Genomic DNA, 22,664 nt, shown 5'->3' on the forward strand with positions numbered 1-22,664 from the left:
TCGTTTGCTTAATAGAACACTGTTACTTAAATGCAACACTTTACTTCTTAGTACAACACTGTTACTTAGATACAGCACTTTTAATACAGCTACTTAGTGTTCACCACAGCACCTTTCTGCTTAGTACAACACTGTTACTTAGATACAGCACTTTTAATACAGCTACTTAGTGTTCACCACAGCACCTTTCTGCTTAGTGCAACACTGTTACTTAGATACAGCACTTTTAATACAGCTACTTAGTGTTCACTACAGCACCTTTCTGCTTAGTGCAACACTGTTACTTAGATACAGCACTTTTAATACAGCTACTTAGTGTTCACTACAGCACTTTTCTGCTTAGTGCAACACTGTTACTTAAATAGGGGAGGAGAAAATGGACACAACGAGGGAAAATTGACTAAAATTACAGTTTAACAAGATTCCCCTTAATTCCCACCCTTATACCTATTCTAAGTTACCTTGTAATGGGCCAGAAAATGTATACTCACCAATGAACGCCTGCCCCGTGCCCTTGCGGTCTTAGATTCTTCACCACCCTGAAGATAGAGATACCCCAGTGTTTAAAAGTAACTGCTGGTATTCCACTCCCTTGGGCGGGCTCCCAAGTTGTAGAGAGCACGGAGGCGAGGCTGCAGAGAGAGAGAGAGATGGCTTCTTGAGAAGCTATCTTATACCCCATTTGGGGCCGAAATCTTCCCGCCCAAATCCGGATGCATCTGGGCTAAACAAAAGGGATCCAAACTGTCCCCATTGACTGTGATGGGTTTTGGATGAATCACCCATTCATTGTGATGGGTTTTTGAATGCATCCCCATTCTTGTGATGGGTTGAATGAAACTGTCCCAGTTTGAAAAACCATGTCTATTTACTTAATGGCTGAGTAAACAGCCCTTGGAGGTTAGTGTAAACAAACTGATTGCCCTGTGGTCACGCCCAACCGCAATTGATTGGCAGTCTCAAGTGGTTCAACATTGTAGCAGTTTAGTGTAAACAAACATCAATTGTCCTGCAGGGAGGGAAACTCCCTGAACTGCCTTTGATTGACAGTTTAACTACTCCATTGCTTCAAGGGCTGTTTTTTTTTCTAAATCCTTTGTCAGCCATCTTTGATTTTTCCTTTTCATATGCACACAGTCTGTGTGGTGTCTCCTGCCACGAGGTCGGACAGCCATCTTTGATTATCCTTTTTCACAGGCACACACAGGCTGGCGTTTCAGTCCTCTTTGTCAGCCTGTGCTTTGAAGAGAGACTGTCCTTTTGTCTTCTGCCACGAGGTCTGACGGCCATTTTGATCCCTGGATTTTTAAAGGTATATTCTACCCAGGTATTTTTAAAATCAAAAATCAATCTTCGGAACTGTAGGAAATTTCGAAATTATTGCGAAATCCTACACTAAGCAGGCAGCAGATAATAGGATTCGCTCATGAATGCTATGGTGAGTAGCACAATATGCGAGACTGAATTTCCACCATCCTCCTGACCACAACTTGGACACACACCATACCCAATGGAACAGTGATTCCTCTTCCTTAGGGAGTGCAGACCATCAGGGCTAGCTGCTTCCTTCTTTACAGCCAATCATGGTGAGCACCATACCCTGGGTATATGAGCATGTAGTCTCATAACCAGCTTTCAGGTAATTAATGTCTTCTGCTGTAATGCCAAGCCTCTGAGTTTCTTCATCAGTTGAATGATGAACATCTGCCTTCAACGATATAGAATGACCTAAACAGGACAGCTTGTATTGTGCCAACCACCTTGATGTTCTAGACATCCAAGTCCAATGTTGCATACAGGATTATTCATCAACTGCTTAATCCAGATTCTTGTGAGAGATGTTGTCCAGTGAAACATGCCTGCTATGAGGGTGACTCTCTCTTCAGGGTGATGATTGGTAAATTGGCATAGGCCATCTCTGGGACCTTGCCTCAGTGGTAGCACCCTCACCTTTGACTCAGAAGGTCAGGGGTTCAAGTCCCACTCCAGAGACTTGAGCATATAATGAGGGAGTACTGCACTGTCAGAGGTGTCTCATTCAAATTAAACTGAGCCCCTATCTGCCCTCTCATATAGACATATACAAGATCCCATGGCATTATTCAAAGAAGAGCAGGGTAGTTCTTCTAATGGCCTGGCCAATATTTATTCCTCAATCAACATTAAAAAACAGATTATCTGGTTATTTATCTCATTGCTGTTTGTTGACCTTGCTGTGTGCATATTAGCTGCTGTGGTTCCCTACATTACAACAATGACTACACTTCAAAAAGTACTTAATTGGCTGTAAAGCGCTTTGGGGTGCCCTGAAGTCATGAAAGGCGCTATATAAATGCAAGTTCTTTCTTTTTCAAAGGGGTTCTGAATTGTCAGAACTATTGATCAAGTAGCCCATTGCACTTAGTCTAAACCATATAGAGTTCTTTTTCATTCAAGAAGGTTAGGAACATTGTTGAAGGTGCTAAATATTAATTGATAAGACTAGCCATTTATTCACAAGTGGATGAGTGTTAAGATGATTCTACTCAGATTTTGGTTAGGTAGTAGTATTTGCACACACAGCTTAAGAAGCTGTTCTAGCTTTAGACATAACACTATGACACCCTAAAAATAATTATTCAGCACACTTAATTATTTATTTAAATAAATGCAGGTTAATAGATGGTTAGAAGTGAGAAACAAGGCATTAATTTTGTTAAGCACTCTGGATTCTGCATTAATCCTGAGAGACCATGAGAACCAGAAGATTGAAACTCAGTATTTGTGTTTTTTTTAACCAATTTTTCCCTTCCTCGCCTCTTCTGAAGGCATTGACTGCTTGTTGGGGTATAGTTCGATGGGTTTCAGGCACCTCTGGTACCTTGCCCAACTTGCCGTTATTCACAGAATCACAGAAACCCCACAGTGCAGATAGAGGCCATTTCGGCCCATCGAGCCTGCACCGACACATATCCCACCCGATCCCCGTAACCCCTACACCAACACATATCCCACCCTATCCCCGTAACCCCACGTATTTAATCCCCCCCTAACACTAAGGGTCAATTTATCATAGCCAATCAACCTAACCCACACATCTTTGGACTGTGGGACGAAACCGGAGCACCCGGAGGAAACCCATGCAAACACGGGGAGAATGTGCAAACTCCACACAGACAGTCACCCGAGGCCAGATTCGAACCCGGGTCCCTGGCGCTGTGAGGCAACAGTGCTAACCACTATGCCACCGTGCTTCCCCCAAGTATAAGACTTGACACTGATTATTGACAGACAGATTGACTGTGGGAGACACCACAGCTAAACTTAATCTAGCCCTCACCTGACATTCACACATGCCTACTTCCACCATAAGTCGCTGGAGAGAGACAATCAGGAGCAGGAACCATGGCTGATTTTCCCCTTTCTAACCCAGAGACACTGAGGCCTTTTGTAGTATCCCTAAAGACTTTCCTGCTAAGATCAACAAACTCAGCACAGAATGGAGATTAAACCTGGGACCTCCCTGTTCCTTGTGGCTCTGTTACTCCTGAATAAATTCAATCATCGGAGCTGGTTATCATTTTATATAATATATAGGCTGGGAATTTCCTCCAGGTGCCACCCGCTCTAGCTGCTGTAAGTTATATGTGTAAATGGGATTGCTGCCAATGTTACGCTGCCAGAGCCCCGAGGAAATTCCCAGCCATGGTTGCTGGGGGCTAAATTTTCCTTTCTTTGCTAATTATAGCAAAGTAATAGATGTAAGTCAGAAGGGATGTAATGTCAGTAGAAACAGCACTGTACTACTAATTGGTGTTTATCTGATCTAAAGATTCCTACACCTCCAAAAATTCATCAACAAACATTGGCAAAAATGAATAAAAATCAGCTATTTGCTTGTTAAGACCTTGTCAAAGTTATTAATTAGTAACTCATGTAGCATTTGAGCTGTACAGTCAAATTGAAAAATGAGTATTTTATTCCCGGTCAGACTTGGCCTTGGTGAATTCAGCAAAAGGAAAGATTTTGAAGTATTACCGCATTAATGACAGAAGTGAATAGTATGGGGCAATGGAGTAACTCGAGCGGTTTGAACAAATACCCTTAATCAGGCATGAGTTCCAAAAGGCAGCAGTTGCCAATACTAGATCACTTTCCATGTAATAGATTGAGGCTGAGCTGCAATATCCTAACCCTTCAGTGTTAGATGCAGTGGTCCGGATTTTGCATTAATAATATTGGTGAAGCTAATATTACGGAGTAAATCGGACAGCAACTTCCGGCATCCGCACATACGCATTTAAATGTGGAAATCTGAAAGTTGCTGTAAGTGTTACCCTGCTCCTCCACAGGCTGCGCGGTAACACTCCTCGCCGATAGACTCGGCACTGAAATCAATCTAATGATGTGAAGTTGCGGTACTTACCCACTAAACACGCCAGAAAAAGTTAGGGCTGGTGCATTCAGGAGTAAGTGAATTTTTAATGGTGTGCTAAGTGATAATTACTGCCAAACAACGTCTTTGGCCCTGAAAATGTAATTTTACAAGTGTGGAGTCTCATTCCTTCAGAGTTTAATTAGAGTTGGAGATTTAAATTTTTTTTTACTTTTCCTGTTTGTCTCTTTTATCTCGCTCTCTCCTAATCCCATCTTTCTTTCTTTATTTCGCTCACTGTGCATGATTTAAGTCTAATTTATACGTCCTGGTTTAGGCTCGGCGTGTGAGGCTTCTTCAATCTGATTGGTTGAAGAGCCTTGCTGTTTCAAATGCCACAGATCTCCTGTAGAGGGCGCCACACTGAATGAGATGCCCGATTAGAGCTGTCTTCGCGCAAAAGCTACAAAAACTCTATGGGCAGCTGACAGCTTAGTGAACGGCAAGCGCCATTCCTTCACCGCTGACCGTAAAATCCGGGCCAATATTGCTAAATTTATACTGGAAACCATTATATAATTTTGTACAATGCATTGTTGCTTAAAACAACATTTCAAACCCTAATAAATTTGCATTTTAAGATTGCAAACGGGTCATGAAATGCACTAAATTCTGATTTTGTACAGTACGGGCAGGATTCATATGTATGTTAGTTTTGTGATAGTTAGGTTCAAGCATATCGGCCCAGAAATTCAGGTCAGGGGCTTCCCGCGGGTGCAAGCCCCCGACCTACACTTACATATCGCGCTGACATTTGAAGACTGGGCCTGCGTGGATTTCCGGTCTGTGACCCGGTTCAGCTCCCGGCGCGCTGTGCGTGCGTGATCCAGCGGCATACTTAGTGTGATGAGCTGGCTGGGATCACGTGAGCACTGGGCAACCAATGGGAGTTTACAAAAGTCCATTCATGAGTTAGACATAAGACCTGTCAAACTCATGAAAACTCCGGGCGCCCAAAACACTACTTAAACTTTAAATAAAAGTTAAAAAAACATTCCAATAATTAAATTAACTATTAATAACTTTAAAAAACTATTTTAAACAATTATTCAAATTTCTGCCAAAATTTTTTTTTCAAGAAATCAGGTCCAAAAATACACTTACCTTACTGTAAATTCTTTAAAAATAATAAACCTGTGGAAAAAAATTTCTAACTTTAATTATTAGACCACTTACCTTTTAAAACTAAGTCCTTACGTCTGCTTTTTACATTTGTAAAAAGTGGAGGCCTTCACGCACGGACAAACCTGTCAAAAAAACCGAAGTTCAACGCGTACGCGCTGCCTCAAACGTCGCAAGGGAACCGCCTCTTAACCCCTTGGTTCAGAGGAGAGGAAATGCCGGTTTTCCGCGCATGCGCCTGTGCATGCTGAAATCCGGCACTTCCAACGGGCCCACGCGTGAGTACCCCGTCCATACTCACGCGTTGGGACCGGAATTACTGGGCCATCATCTTTCATATGATATGTCCACATGATGTCTGGTCGAAAACAAATTCTATAATTTTCATTCTCAGGAAATGCAACTTTGAAAGCCACACGTTGCTGCAATTTCATTAGTGGGCCATAAGTTAGGAAGAAAATGGACATTTCTCCCATTTCTTAAATGGAGGATAATATAGGCCCAGCTTTTTTTTCTTTTCAGAAATTTGGTTTTGATTTGTTGAAAATTTAACATTAAAGATTTTTTAGCTCAAGCATGATTGCTAAAATTGTTTTCTTTTTAACAGCTTCCTGAAGAACTTTTCCTTGCACGCAGTGACAAGACTGTTGAGGTAGGGCTTTCAATGTGATACTGAACTTTACACTGCAGCTAAACATTTCTTAATTGAAATAACTTAAAAAAGTAGCTACAAAGAAACTAGGTTTGTGGAAAAACTTTTGGGAATATTACAAACTACACAGATGGTGGGGTACGGATACCATTTTGATTGGAAATTATGTTTTGAAATTTATAAAAGTATATGTGGAACGAGAAAAAAAAATTCCCTCTATTAAGCCCATTTCATTTAATAAAACATATGGGGGCTGAAAGTCTATGCTGGTTTTGACGAGATAGGTGTGTAATGCCAATAAATTTTAAGGGTTGCATTTTTGGGCGGCTCCCAAGTTCCACACATTTGTTTCAGATGGAAAAGTTAGAGAGGCATTGAACCACGGTGCACTGTGAATGAAGACTTGTCATTCCATTTAAGAAGTTCGGGTGATCAGTGGAGGGTATTACATTTTTTCTTGGGATGTGGATGACACTGGCAAAGCCGCATTTATTGCTCATCCCTAATTGGCCTGAGAAGGTGGTGGTGGTGAGCCTTCTCCTTGAACTGCTGCAGTCCTTGTGCTGACTACATTCCCATGATAATGTTCGGGAGGAAGTTCCATGATTTTGACCCAGCAAGGATGAAAGAACGGCAATATATGTCCAAGTCAGGACGGTTTGTGACTTGGGGGTGATGGTGTTCTTCAGTTTTGCTGTTCTTGTCCTTCTCAGGACTGGGAAGTGCGTTTGAAGTAAGCTTGATGAGTTGCTGCAGTGCATCCTGTAGATAGGACACACTGCAGCCACAGTGCACCGATGATGAAGGAGGTGGTATAGTGATCCCGTGTTGAGTCCAGTGGTAGGGATGCTGATCAAACAGACACTTCTTTCCGGGATGGTCTCATGGGCTGAAGTGAAAGGTGAAGTTGTCCTACCTTAATTTCCCTGGTCAAGTCATTAACCATTTGCGACACTGTTCCGCTGTCCTGGTGGTGAGAGAGATGACACTTATTGCCGCTCCTGTCTCTCTCCACATAGCTCTGGTGAATGCTTTGTCCTACGAGCCGAGTAGGCAATTTCTCCCGTCAATATCTGCCAAATTTTGGCCTTGCCTTCTTCTGCTTTGCTTGCCTGTGGCCTTCTTTGTGAACCACCAGTATGGCAAAGTTTCTACAAATATTATTCAGAGCATTATGTAATTCCTTACTCATTTGCTTGACGACTGCATGGTGCATATCATCTGGCCCCTAGATACATTAATGCTTTGATGGTTTACATTTCATGCATTACTGACCTCAATGTATGATGTAGGCTCTTAAGCCAATTTGACAGTAAGTAGAATTTGTTAGTATTCATTGGAACTTGACCTTGGGCACTGCTGAGCCTTGTCCTATGTTGGAGCAATTAGATAAGCAGCTTAGAGAGGGAAGTATGCCAGTTCCACAGTGAAAGGAATGGCAGATGGCTGGACAAAGATCTGTTGGATATGTCATTGATGTGGTTCTTTTCTGTTCATGAAGCCCAAAATACTGACTGCAGTAACTAAAATATTTTCGTTTCGGTAGGAAATTTATAAAACATTCCTCTTGGCTTTTTCCCTCCACTATAAAAAAGAGTCACAATCCCTATTCAGATTTAATTTCACTTTTTTTTAAATTTAGTCTCAACATTTCCCAGGCTTCAAACCACTGGAGTTTACAGAACTTCCTGAACAAATTGAGGCCATACAGCTGCTAAACTGGATTAGGAAGGCCCAGGGTTTTAATGTAAGTCATTATTACTGAAATTTGATTGATCTTTGGTTCAGTAACTGTTCCAGAATTCTATTTGCTTAGCGTCCATCTGGTATTTTTGATTCTTTCTCATAATTTATCTTTTTTGTGAAATTTGAAGCATTCCATCATACCAACAATTATTATGCCCTCTGATTTTGCTGTTGCGATGAAGTTAAAGGTTTGAGAATTGGATTCTTTGAGGATGTGGCAAAGGAAAAAAAAATCTTTTAACCATTGCAATAGGTCTACAGGGGTTTTGGATAAAATATAGAAAATGTGACAATTTGATTACATCACCACAAATAATTTGCATCTATTTTAAAAGCGAATTACATTTTCTATCTCAATTTCAATGCATATATGGATCTTATATTTCATTCTGTTCTGTCCATCTCTTCCAACATTGTACATATGTGTTATAAAACATGGTTTGCTATTTTAGTATTAATTAAGTTTCATAAAAATAGCATTATCAAAGTTTATTTTGTGGTACTTAATCTTGTAAATTAAACTGGTATACTTATAGAGATGGGGACAGACTAAAGTCTAATAGATGGGTAATCAATTCTTTGGCCTTTGCCAATGCTACTCTATAGCCAAACAGTAGAAATGTATAAGAATGCCACAGGATGAAACTAAAACAAAAAATGCTAGAAATATTCAGTCGGTCAGATAGTATCTGTGGAGAGAAAAAAAAGTTAATGTTTCAGACTTGCTCCCTTCATCAGAACTGCAAGATATTACAGATGAACAGCGTTTAAAAATGAACAGAACAAGGGGAAGGCGACGGAAAAAAATATAAACATACAAAGAGGAAACAAAATCCAATGAATGACCTGCAATGTATTCAAATGGAAAATAGGAGATGGTTAAATGGCAGAAGTGAAATAAGAATGAGACAATAGGACATTGTAGTTGTTGACAATAGGAGGCACAATGAGAGAAATGTAAGAAGTCACACAACACCAGGTTATAGTCCAACAGCAAATAAAGCTGTTGGACTATAACCTGGTGTTGTGTGACTTCTTACATTTGTCCACCCCAGTCCAACTCCGGCATCTCCACACCACAATGAGAGAAATAAGACAAGTATGAGACAGTGTGTGAATAGCTTAAGGGATGGGATTAGGCAGGTGAAAGGGAAGCATGAAGAACTGGCAGAGCAGAGCTGGCCCCGATGTTGCCTGCTCTGCTGAGTGTGTCAAGCATTTTCTGTTTTTGTTTCTGATTTCCAACATCCGCAGTATTTTGCTGCTTGTTCAATGCCACTGGTTGATTTGCTCTCTGATTTCCCCTGGCCTCTCATTGGGGAAGGGCCTTGCTGCCACATGGGGCTGATCCTCTGGCAGGATTCCCAAGACGGAACTTGCCATGTGAGGTGGTGGTTGGTACAAAAATGTCTCCTATCATCCAGTTACAAATCCTTTCTAGTAATAATTTATAGTACAGTAATTAATACTAAATCAACGTAAACTTCTTAACAGCTTGGATTTCAAAATACCTGGAAGAAGCTGATTCTCTCGGAAGCATCTGCTGCCATTCTTCAAGATGCTTTTTGGTGGTTTTTCCTTTTCAAATTTGAGGTACAGTTATGTCATCATTATTTTATTGAAATATTTGGCTCTTTTATTTGTAATGTTCTGTAAAACATTGGGGTAAATTTTCATCTTTAGCACTCTCACTAAAGAGCTTTGCCAGGATGGAAGTTGTGTGTAATGCATCCATAATAGATGGAACATCATGGGTCATGCTCTCCAAATTCTCAATATGTGCTTCTGATGTGGAAAGCTGGAAGTGCTGAGGATGAAAATGTGCCCCTATTTCTCCATTCACAATCTCAATAATATCTTCATAAAACACCAGCAGGTTAGTTAATGGCCCAGAAATTGGTGTCGGGGGCTTCCCGCGGGTGCAAGCCCCCGACCTACACTTACATAGCGCGCCGACAGTTGAAGCCTGGCCCTGCGTGGATTTCCTGTCAGTGGCCCGGTTCAGTTCCCGGCGCGCTGTGCTTGCGTGATCCAGCGGCGTAGTTAGTTCGATGAGCCGGCTGGGATCACGTGAACACTGGGCAACCAATCGGAGGTTGCAAAAGTTCATTCATGAGTTTGATAGTAAGAACTGTCAAACTCATGAAAACTCCGGGTGCCCAAAACAGTACTTAAACTTCAAATAAAAGTTTTTTAAAAATCCCACTAATTAAATGAACTATTAATAACTGTAAAAAACTAATTTAAACAATTATTCAAATTTTTGAAAAAAATAATTTTTTAACGAATCGGGTCTAAAAATACACTTACCTTACTGTAAAGTCTTTAAAAATAATAAACCTGCGGAAAAAAATTTCTAACTTTAATTAATAGACCACTTACCTTTTAAAACTAAGTACTTACGTCTGCTTTTTTCTCGCGTAAAAGCTGGAGGCCTTATCACACGGGCAACCCTGTAAAAAAAAAGGAATTTCAGCGCGCACGCGCAGACTCCTGCGCGCGCACGTTCGACCTCTGAACCCCTTGGTTCAGAGGATAGGAAATGCCGGTTTCCCGCGCATGCGCTGTGCATGCAGAAAACCGGCAATTCCATCGGTCCCACGCGTGAGTACACGGTGCTTACTCACGCGTTGGGACCCGAATTACTGGGCCAATATAACCTCAATTTCTACAATCTATACTGACTGCTCTTTAACAAGTTATGGTTTTCCAAGTAACAATAGAAAATGCTAGAAACACTCAGCAGGTCAGGCATCATTCCTGTGGAGAGAGAAACAGAGTTAACGCTTCAGGTCTGTGACCCTTTGTCAGACCTGACGAAGGTTCACAGACCTGAAACGTTAACTCTGTTTCTCTCTCCACAGATGCTGCCTGACCTGCTGAGTGTTTCCAGCATTTTCTGTTGTTGTTTCAGATTTCCAGCATCCGCAGTATTTTGCTGTGGTTTTCCAAGTGTTCACACATCAGGCAATATATTTTCCTTTGCTCAGTAATTGTAACAAAAAAGTAGAAGTGGGTAAAAAGGAGTGTAATGTAGGTAGAAAGTGCAAATCACAGAATCACAGAAACCCCACAGTGCAGATAGAGGCCATTTCGGCCCATCGAGCCTGTACCGACACATATCCCACCCGATCCCCGTAACCCCTACACCAACACATATCCCACCCTATCCCCATAACCCCATGTATTTAATCCCCCTAACACTAAGGGTTTCACTGCTGCGACTGCTACAGCTCCAAAAATGGATTCGTGAAAAGTGCAAGGACATAGCTGATTTTCCTTGTCAAGACCTTGTTAACATTAACTCATGCATTATTCCACAGTTGCATAGTCAAACGCAAAGCTGACTATTTAGCTCCAGATCAAATATTAGAGAATAAATGGGAAGATTTTAAAGTATCACCAAGCAGTAAAGAAATGAATAGTACATAGGAGGTTTTTTTTGCCTGAGAACATGGGTATAGAAGTTATTGGTGGGTATACACAGAAGAGGAAGAGGAAGACCAATAGAGGACATAGGAGTCACCAGACTCGTAGCAGATACACTCGCAGGCAGTGAGTGTGGGCAACAGAGTCAGCTATCTGGGAATGGTAGAGGAGTACTGCATGATAAAGCACAGCTCAATGTAGAAAGTATGCCACCTGATCTATGAAGATCTTGAGGGGAAGTCAGCCAGTTATCTATAATGTACAGTGGTAGTGAAGGCCGTCACTGCCTTCAACATTGATGCTCTTCCATCCACCCACTGAGGACAACTCAAGAGTCAGCCACTTTCTTTACACAAAAAAGAATTACAGATTGCATGATATATTAAAAGTAAACTAATTTTCTTCAATTGTACAGTGATAACAGAGTACATGTATAGTGTGTTTTGCTGGTGTATTCGCCTTTTGTGTTGCATGTGTCTTACTACTAAGGACACCCCTAGTTGAAGGAGTTGTAATGGTGGGTGGTCATATATCCAACTAGTAAGCTGCAGAAATACAGTAGAACTAGTATCCACATCTAATCCACCTGCATTGTTCCTGGGGTTGCTTTTGATGGAGTTGCTGTCAGTTCATTTATTTATTGTGCAAGGTTACATGATGTCCCAGTGCTGCCACTGACATGAGTCTTGGCTTTCTTTTTATTTGTTTATGCGATGTGGGCGTCATTGGCATAGCCAGCATTTATTGCCCATCCCTAATTGCCCTTGAGAAAGGTGGTGGTGAGCTGCCTTCTTGAACCGCTGCAGTCCGTGTGGTGAAGGTACTCCCACAGTGCTGTTAGGGAGGGAGTTCCAGGATTTTGACCCAGCGACAATGAAGGTGTGCTGTAATTGCAGGGCATCTCCTCATGTTTCCCACCAATTTGCCTGCTCATGTAACAAGGCACATTTCTGAGTTCTTTAATCCCTCCCTCATGATTGCCTTATGTGGAAGATGGCACTGTATACTTAGGTGTTGGACACTTCCAATTTATCAAGAACATCTTACACTATTGTGTGCAAGGAGGCAATTCACTGCTCACTGCAGATGTTGTGCTGTACTAATCACCATGTGAAATCAAGCCCGTTAAGGTCTGTATCTCCATGCAATCCCAAAGAGGTACTTTGCATGGTGGATAGCAGTCAGGAGCAAAAACCTTGGGCAATTTCTCCTCCCTCCCAACCCATTGAGGACAATTCACCATCATGAGCTAATATAGATTGGAGATCAAATTTAAAACCTCCTAATTTGTATGACTCAGCTATTTACTAGATAAACTCATTAAGCCATCATCATTATCAACGAATTGCATTTATAGAGCGCATTTAATATTTTGCAGAGGCATAATCAGATAAAAATGGATGGCAAGCCAAAGAAAGAAATATTAGAAGGGGTAACCAAAACCTTGCTCAAAGAGGTCAGTTTTAAGGAGGATCTTGAAGGAGGATAGGGCGGTGGAGAGGTTTAAGGAGGGAATTACAGAGCACAACGCCTATATGGCTGAAGTGACAGCTGCCAATGATGAGGCGAAGGGAGGGGGAGATGCACAAGAGGCCAGAGTCAGAGGAACATAGAGTTCTGGGGAGTCATTGGGATTTAAACACGAGGTTGAGAATTTTAAATACGAGGCATTGGGGCACCAGGAACAAATACAGGTCAGCAGGGACGGGGTAATGGATAAGTCATCTAAAAGCTGCTTCTCAGAAATCTATGTTCAGTGTTTCTCTTGACTTGATTAATTATTTTTTTAACCTGCATGTGATGAAATATATTCCATTCATCACTGCCTGTTTTCTGTGTCTTGTAACTGCCTGCTTTCTGTGTCTTTTCCCTTCCCCCAGTCCTCATGTATTATGTATTGGAATGTGCTGGAACTGGTTGTGTGCAGGGCTCCGCCCATACCTGGCTCCTTTGTAATCTAACTTCAGTCGGGCATCAGCCTCCTGAAGGTAGACATCTCTCTATTTTACGTGTTATGTTCTGAGTTAATAAAAGCCTTACTTTTGTTCTGCTAACTTCGAGTCTCGGAATAATTGAGGCACATCAATTTTATTAACTCAATTTTCAACACTATGAATCAACTCCTGAAACCCGAACGTTTGGATTTGGATCAACATGCTCCGGACGCATCAGCACGCTTCGGACACTGGTTTGACTGTATGGAATTCTTCCTGGACAATTCCGCAGCCGTCAAAGACGCTACGGACACTGCGAAGATGAGACTCGGAATGCTACGGAATTGGGTAAGCCACCGGGTTTACCCCCTCATCCAAGACGCCGATACATACCTGGCCGCCTGCAACACCTTAAAGGCACATTACCAGCAGCCTACGAATGAGGTGTATGCTAGGCATCTACTCGCTACTCGCGCACAGCGACCTGGGGAATCGGTGGAGGAGTTCCTAAGCATCCTGAAAAAGCTTGGCAAGGACTGTAAGTGCCGAGATGTAAAAGCCGCAGTGTACACCGACGAGCTTGTTCACGATGCCTTTATCACAGGCCTCAGCTCCACTCACATCCGGCAAAGACTGCTGGAAAAAACAGAGTTGGACCTGAAACAGGCTGCGGACACCGCGCGGTCCCTGGAGATGGCCCAGAGAAACTCGGACGCCTACTCTTCAGCCCGCGCCGCCCACGCCGCCACGTGTGCGCCGAGGGCGCCGCCATCTTGGAAGGCATCTTCCCCGCCCGGCAGCCCGACACCGGCGGGGCCCAGCTCTCCCCCCAGAAGCCCTACGACAGCCGCGACGCGTCAAGGACCCAACTGCTACTTCTGCGGGCAGCCAAAGCACACCAGAAACCTGTGCCCGGCGAAAGGCACCACCTGCTTTAAGTGCGGTAAGAAGGGGCACTTCGGGAAGGTGTGCAGAGGGAACCCCGCCGGAAAACCAACCGCCGGAAAACCCGCCACCGCCGCGTGTGCGCCGTGGGAGCGGCCATCTTGGACGCCATCTTGCCCGACCTCGTGGGGTCCGCCATCTTATGAGCAGACAGCGTGGACGCCATCTTGTCTCGATCAGGGCCCTACAGTGGCATCGGTCACAGTGGACCAGACCAGGCCGCATCCGCTATCCAAATCAATGGTGGACATCGAGGTAAATGGGTGCCGGGTTAAATGCTTGATTGACAGTGGAAGCACGGAGAGTTTTATCCACCCTGAACTGGCACAACAACTCTCCCTAAAGGTGGTCCCTGCTCAGGGTACCATCTCTATGGCCGATAAAACCCAGACATCGACCATTCTGGGTTACTGCACGGTACAATTGTGCGTTAACGGAACTGTGTATGATAATTTTAAAGTATTAATCATGAAGAATCTATGTGCGAGCGTGATCTTGGGTTTGGATTTCCAGTGCAACCACCAAAGCATCACGCTCAAGTACGGTGGGTCCCAGCCGCCCCTCACAGTGTGCGGTCTGGCTACCCTGAAGGTAAAGCCGCCTTCGCTATTCGCGAACCTTACCCCTAACTGCCGGCCAATAGCGACCAAAAGCAGGAGGTACAGCTGGGAGGACAGGCGGTTTATCGCGACCGAGGTAGACAGGCTCCTGAAAGAGCGCATTATTGAACACAGCAACAGCCCGTGGCGCGCCCAAGTGGTAGTGGTAAGGGGTAGCGAGAAGAAACGGATGGTGATCGACTCTAGTCAAACGATCAACAGGTACACCCAACTAGACGCCTACCCGCTACCCCGCATATCAGAAATGGTGAACCAAATCGCCCAATACCGGGTGTTCTCCACCATCGACCTCAAGTCAGCGTACCACCAGCTCCCTATCAGACCAGAGGACCGCCCGTACACCGCCTTCGAGGCGAACGGACGCCTCTACCAATTCCTCAGAGTCCCCTTTGGGGTGACGAACGGGGTCTCGGTCTTTCAGAGGGAGATGGATCGCATGGTCGATGACCACCACTTGCAGGCAACCTTCCCCTACCTCGACAACGTCACCATCTGCGGTCACAACCAGCAGGATCACGACTCGAACCTCGAGAGGTTCCTGAAAACCGCACAAAAGCTCAACCTCACCTATAACGAGGACAAGTGCGTTTTCAACACCACGCGCCTCTGCATACTGGGCAGCGTGGTGGAGAATGGGGAAATCGGACCAGACCCCGACCGATTGCGCCCCCTACGGGAGCTGCCCCTGCCCAACACTCCCAAAGCCCTGAAAAGGTGCCTGGGGTTATTTTCTTACTATTCCCAATGGGTCCCCAACTACTCCAACAAAGCCCGCCCCCTCTTGAAAGCATCCTCTTTTCCGCTCTCTGCTGAGGCCCACGCCGCCTTCAAAAGCATTAAGCAGGATATTGAGCGGGCCACGCTACAGGCAGTGGACGAGAACACTCCATTTCAAGTGGAAAGTGATGCGTCCGACTTCGCCTTGGCGGCCACCCTCAACCAGGTGGGGCGGCCCGTAGCTTTCTTCTCGAGGACCCTCCAAGGCCCCGAGATCAGACACTCCTCCATGGAAAAGGAGGCCCAAGCCATCGTGGAGGCAGTGCGCCACTAGCGCCACTACCTAGCCGGCAAACGCTTCACCCTACTTACCGACCAGCGATCGGTAGCGTTTATGTTCAACAATAAACAGAGGGGGAAGATTAAAAATGATAAGATTCTTAGGTGGCGGATCGAGCTCTCCACTTTCGAATACGACATCATTTACCGGCCAGGGGCCCTTAACGAATCCCCTGACGCCCTCTCACGAGGGATGTGTGCCAGCGCCACCGAGGATCGGCTACAGACCCTCCACAACGACCTCTGCCACCCAGGGGTCACGCGGCTGTTCCACTTCATAAAGTCCCGTAACTTACCCTACTCGATTGAGGAAGTTCGGTCTCTGACCAGGAACTGCCGCACTTGCGCTGAGTGCAAGCCTCGGTTCTACCGCCCAGATAGAGCCCACTTAATCAAAGCTACACGGCCCTTCGAGCGGCTCAGCTTAGATTTCAAGGGCCCCCTCCCGTCCGTCGACCGCAATGTTTACTTCCTGAACATTGTGGACGAATACTCCCGTTTCCCATTCGCCTTCCCCTGCCCAGACATGACCAGCGCCACGGTCATTAAATGCCTCAACAGCCTGTTCTGCCTGTTCGGTATGCCGAGCTATATCCACACGGATAGGGGGGCGTCCTTCATGAGTGAAGAGCTACGCCAGTACATGCTGTCCAAGGGGATCGCCACGAGCCGTACCACCAGCTACAACCCCCGGGGTAATGGCCAGGTGGAGCGAGAGAACGGGACAGTGTGGAAAGCAGTCACTCTAGCTCTAAGGACCAAGGGCCTCCCTATCTCCCGCTGGCAGGAAGTCCTCTCGGATGTGCTCCATTCGATACGGTCGCTATTGTGTACGGCCACTAATGCCACGCCTCATGAACGAATGTTTGTCTTTCCTCGGAAATCCACCTCAGGCGTATCCATGCCGTCATGGCTCTCCACCCCAGGTCCGGTACTCGTGCGAAGGCATGTGAGGGGCCACAAGACGGACCCTCTCGTGGAGCCAGTACACCTACTCCACGCCAACCCCCAATACGCATATGTCTGGCACGCCGACGGAAGGGAGGACACCGTGTCCATAAAAGACGTCGCCCCAGCCGGCATCGACAACAACCACGGCAATAGCAGCGACGACGATCACAGCAATCCTTACCCACCCACTATTCTTTCATCACCCCCGGAAGAACATCGACCAACGGCACCCCCACCAACTACCCCTTCAACAACCCCGGCGGCACCCCCGGCAGAGACCCAGGAGGCTACCAGGGACACCCAGCCGACACCCGCGGCACCACAACAGCCACGTCGGTCGCAGAGGACTATCAAACCCCCGAACAGACTAAATCTATAGAAGGGGTGAATGTGATGAAATATATTCCATTCATCACTGCCTGTTTTCTGTGTCTTGTAACTGCCTGCTTTCTGTGTCTTTTCCCTTCCCCCAGTCCTCATGTATTATGTATTGGAACGTGCTGGAACTGGTTGTGTGCAGGGCTCCGCCCATACCTGGCTCCTTTGTAATCTAACTTCAGTCGGGCATCAGCCTCCTGAAGGTAGACATCTCTCTATTTTACGTGTTATGTTCTGAGTTAATAAAAGCCTTACTTTTGTTCTGCTAACTTCGAGTCTCGGAATAATTGAGGCACATCACTGCATTTGCTTGTCTTTATAATTTATCTAATCTTCTTGTTTATCCAATTTTTTGTAAGTTTTGAAAGCCTTCTCTATACTTCTCATTACAGTACTATTTAGTCATGGTCCCTGTTACCCTTTAATCTATTTTTCAGTTGTATTTGGTATATTGAACTGAAGTCATGAATAAAATTGTGATTTTAACAGGTTTATTTTATTTTTGATTATTACAAGCCTTCCAAAGAAGATCAAGATCGCCTGTTTAACAGAATTGCTGATACTTTTGTGACACTTTTCATGATTGCCCCTCCTGAGGTGATAGACAAGTTCTTCGAGGTAATCAAATTTATATATTTGTACAGAGGTACAATATTGTATTTTCTACTCACCAGAGACTTTTTGGCATTTACGCTGATCCCTTTTTAAAAAAAATGCTCTTCTTCATTGGCAACTCCTAGTTACCACTACGACATAGTGCTCCTACACTGTTTCTATTAGTTTGTGGGGAATGCTTCAGATAGAAGAATGCGTGTCAGCTTGGGTCAGTTGGTAGCACTAATGGGCTCTGACTCAGAGCCCTACTGCAGGATTTGTGTGTAATCCAGGGTGACACTTCACTGCAGTACTGATAAAATGCCATATTGTAGGAATGTCTAGTTCCTATCAAAAGACTGAGGTCCACTCAGGCGATCAAATAAACGAGGTTTAATGAAAGCTAACAGAGTTTAACGGATAATTACAGGAGAACATTGAATATAGGTCTAGTCAGTTCGGAGGCTCCACGAGGACTGCTTGGACGGTCCCGTGGCTGACGTCATGACGTCATGATGTTTTTCCCGCCGGTGGGGATCATGTGATGAACGGCGTGACGTCATCACGTTTACCCGTGCTATTAAAGTGATTGCGCTCTGTACATGTAAACAGTGAAAACAAAGATACAGACTCAGGCTGTAGCTAACATATTATTAAAGGGAATTATATACAATTGATCGGAGTCCCTTAGTGGCTCCGCCACAATATTACTGAAGGTTTTGTCTTTTGGATGAGCTGGCTGTGCAGGTGGAAACTAAAGATCGAAAGGCATTATTCGAGGAACAGCAAGAAATTCTCCCAAGGTCATAAGTCAAATTAAATCTGTTTTGCTTGAAATTCATAGCTACTAACAACTTTCATAAAATAGAATATTAATATTTCACATTGCAAAGGTTTTAAAATAGTATTTATTTGCATATTTAAACAATCAGGCTCACATGATGCATTTTATTTCATTCACAAGAAGTTCATTGTGTGTGAAATAAACTGGTGAATAAATTAAACCCTAAATCAGCATCCTCTTTTTCTGGAGGGCAACTTGAGCCCAAAAATCTGCTGGTCCGACATTCTCGGCTAAGTGCTGGGATGCACCCTCTCGGAACCTCCACCTAATTTACAGGCCTCACGCTGCAGTCCCAATGGTTTTCCACCAGGAGTGCACCGTTCAAATGCGCACAAATTCAGAGCCCTTCAAATCGTATGGTTTCTGACCTCACTTGACTATGAACGTTCTGTTTGTAGGCTTATACCAAAGCTGGTTTTGATCTAACCACTGGGAAGTCACGGCTTCATGTCTTACCAATCTACAATGGTATATATCAGAGACGCAATCTGCCGTGCCACTTTCTGCTTGTGCAGGATCTTCTATAATTAACCCCAAGACTTAATTACTAACTAAACTGTGGCAGGATAGGAATATAGATGGTGCAGGATTCTGTGGGGCTGTAATCAGACACTCTGGGGGAAAAATTCGGTTGTTTGCGCCACCCGTTAGCGCCTAAAGGGGCCGACAAGTGGGGCGCTAACCAACTAGCGCCCGGGCGCAGCGAACCCTGCGCCTCTCCCCATATTGAGTGGACATTTAGCACCGGCGCTAAACCGTAACGCCCGCTCACCGGCGCACGCAGATCATGACGTCATTTCAGTGTGCAACGCCTTTGGGGCGCCCCGGCCCGGAAATTCAGTGGCGCCCCCCTCCGTTCCGCCTGGCGCTAATAAGGACAGCTTACCTGGAACATTTCCCAGTCGCTGTCGGGCTGGGGGGGTGTTCTTTAAAGGGGACTGTTGTGGTATAAAAGCGGCAGCCATTTTTGGACCACAACTTCTTAGAGAGATACAGAGAGTTGCTCAGCTGCACACAGAGAGCCCTTTCTACACTGAGCCAGCGCTGGCAGAAGAACTTCAGCCTTCTGACCATCAACTTGCTGCTGGTGAGCATCTCAAACGGGATAACTTTCTGTGCACGCTTAATATGGGGGCTGCATTGGATGAGAACGTCCTGCTGCTGAATCATCTTGACAGGGCACAGAGACGCAGGGATAGAGGGGCAGGCATGGCCAGACGAAGGAGGGCCAACAGACGTCGCCACACGAGACCTTACGCTGCCAGGGTTTTCCGACAGCAATTTTCATATATGAACATGTCGGAGGAGCAGTGTTTCCGAAGGCTGCGCTTTAGTAGGGAGGTGGTGACTGAGCTGTGCCACCTGCTTCAGCCAGATCTGCAGCCTCAGCTAAGGTGCAGGACATCTCTGTCGGTGGCTGTGAAGATCACTGTTGCCCTTAACTTCTATGCAAGCGGCTCCTTTCAGGCCGCAACTGGGGACATAGCCAACATCTCGCAGTTCGCGGTGCATTGCTGCATCCGTCAAGTGACTGATGCCCTCTTTAGAAGAAGGCGGCAGTACGTCTCCTTCCCAATGACCCCGGACAAGCAGCGGGAGCGCGCAGAGGGCTTCGCAAGAATAGCGGACTTCCCCATGGTGCAGGGCACCATTGACTGCACACATGTGGCTTTGCGGGTGCCTGTAGAGAATGCGGAGGAGTTCCGCAACTGCAAGGGGTTCCATTCCTTGAATGTACAGCTGGTCTGTGACCACCGACAGCTGATCCTCGCTGTTAATGCCCAGTTTCCAGGCAGCAGCCATGACGCCTTCATCCTGCGCCAGACTTCTGTGGCAGACCTTTGAGGCCCCGGCTCACCCAGGAGGCTGGCTTCTCGGGGACAAGGGCTATCCTCTGTGCCCGTGGCTGATGACCCCGCTCCGTTCGCCCAGCACCCCTGCTGAAGAACGCTACAATGCGAGCCATCAAGTGACCAGGAACATTATTGAGCACACAATCGGCGTGCTGAAGCAACGGTTCCGCTGTCTGGACCATTCCGGAGGAACCCTTCAGTACTCACCTGAGCGAGTCTCCCACTTTGTGGTTGTGTGTTGCATGCTGCATAACCTCGCAATTCTGAGGACCCAGCCAATGCTACCAGACATTGAAGCACCAGCAGAGGAGGAGGAAGAGGAGGAGGAGGACCAAGACGGGAGGGAGGCACAAACTGGAAGGGCCGTCCGTCAGAGGCTTATCAGAAGTTGCTTCTAGGCCCCTCTCAGGGAATGCTTGCTGCCATTCCAAGAACAGGAATGGAACCGTTCTGATACCCCAAAGCCTGCGAAGGCCAAAATGTATGTAAATAGCAGACATGGCCATTGTAAATAAAGAAAGTTGTTTATTTTACAAAATGTGCTCCCTTCCTGCATGACAAAGCAATGGCAACAAAAAGCAAAACAGACTGCCACATAAGTGTATCGCACACCCGGGAGACTGTCCAAAACATAACTAACATTCAGACCAGCATCCTCGGCCTTGAATTCTACAAATAACAGGTATCAGCAGCACCTTTTACTTTTTCACCCTCAATGGTGATCTGCTTCACTTGCGAGATTGGCCCCTTCCCTCCCTGCAGCTCCTCCGTAATGGGACCCCAGTGGCTGCAGCAAGGCTGGGGGAGGGCTGCTGACTGTCCGAAAGCGCAGATGCCCCTGAGGGACGGCCTGGACGAGCTCTGGGCCAGGAGGGCCCGGCTGCTGACTGCTCCAACTCTGCATGGGTGGAAGCAGTCTGTCCTACAGGTGGTGGCAGCTGCAGTGGAGACGTGCCAGTGGTGGTATCAGGAATGCTGTCATCCTGAGAGCGGACAGCAGCTCCCTGGTCGGCCGACACACTGGCACTCTGACGGGGCAGCACCGCAGCATGCGCAGCAATCGGCTGGTCCACAGATTGCTGGCCTGCTGTGGCGCTGCAAGGGTCCCGGGTAATCCTGCCCGATCCAGCGAGGGTGGCAGCAGTCAGTGCTCGCATGGCCTCAATCTGCGTCTGCATGAGACCAGCGACTGCGTGGCAGCACTCAGCACTTGCGTGGCAGGTGCCAGTGCTTCGGTGAAGCCCTGGACAATCCTTTCCAGTGCTTCAGTGAAGCCCTGGACAATCCTTTCCAGTGCTGTCCCGAAGTCCTGCGCACTCCTTGCCTGTGCTGCGCTGAAGTCTTGGACACTCCTTGCCAATGTCTCGATGGATTCAGGCATCCTTGCCACTACAGCCATGAGCTCAGTGTGCCTCAGCCCAGCCTGGGTGCTTATTTCTGCGAGGGCACGCACCTCTTCTGCGCTCTGTGCAGCAGCACTCGGGGCCCGACTTGCCCTCCGGGGAGATGGCCCCCGAGCTTCGCTACCCCCCTCGCGTTGCTGCAGGCCGCTGGTTCCTGGAGCTGGATCCTCCTCAGAGCACTCCCCCCCGCTCCCCTCCAGGGAAGTAGTCTCCCCAGTCTGCAGATGGGCTGGCTCGCCTGAGGGTGGTACGGATGGTCCGGCTTCCTCCTGCTCGTCGCCTCCCGAGTCAGTCGCAGTGGCAGCTTGAGGGCCCGGCTCCCGAGCTGGTGATGCAGCATCTGAAAGCAGGGAGGTTGAAGAGTGGCTTTAGCGAAAGGACAGGGTGGCAGCAAGGGATGCATGAGTGCTGCAATGCTCTGACTTGGGTCCAGTGTGAAAAAGCATGCTGGTGGGGGGAACAAGTGGAAGGAGAGAGTTCAAAAAGGTGATGACCTTACCATCGCTGTGCACAATGGGGTCGGCAGCTCCAGAGGCGACGGGACCACTCATTCGGCTTGCAACGATCTGGTGGACTCGCTCCTCCAGGTCTGTAAGGGTCTGCAGGTGAGGCGGGCCTCCTCCGGTACGAAGCTGCTGCCTGCGGTTCCTCGCCAGCTTGGCCTGCAAGAGAAAGGACGGGGTATGATGAAACATGCTGCCCTGAGCTGACATCACATGCCTC

At 46.4% G+C, this 22,664-nt stretch overlaps 1 protein-coding gene across 1 annotated transcript in view; it reads left to right on the forward strand.

Moving 5' to 3' along the window:
- LOC147100058 (protein FAM227B-like) overlaps positions 1-22,664 on the forward strand; it is a 293,117-nt gene that overhangs the window by 20,528 nt on the left and 249,925 nt on the right. Inside the window, exons 4-6 of the mRNA XM_085968963.1 lie at positions 6,144-6,188; positions 9,429-9,527; positions 17,764-17,865. Coding sequence (XP_085825089.1) covers positions 6,144-6,188; positions 9,429-9,527; positions 17,764-17,865 — 246 coding nt within the window. The remainder of the gene's footprint in view (positions 1-6,143; positions 6,189-9,428; positions 9,528-17,763; positions 17,866-22,664) is intronic.

The sequence above is a fragment of the Somniosus microcephalus genome, chromosome 27 (genome assembly GCF_052327205.1).
Source record: "Somniosus microcephalus isolate GS21.2 chromosome 27, FLI_Smic_1.0, whole genome shotgun sequence".
NCBI classification, from domain to species: domain Eukaryota; kingdom Metazoa; phylum Chordata; class Chondrichthyes; order Squaliformes; family Somniosidae; genus Somniosus; species Somniosus microcephalus.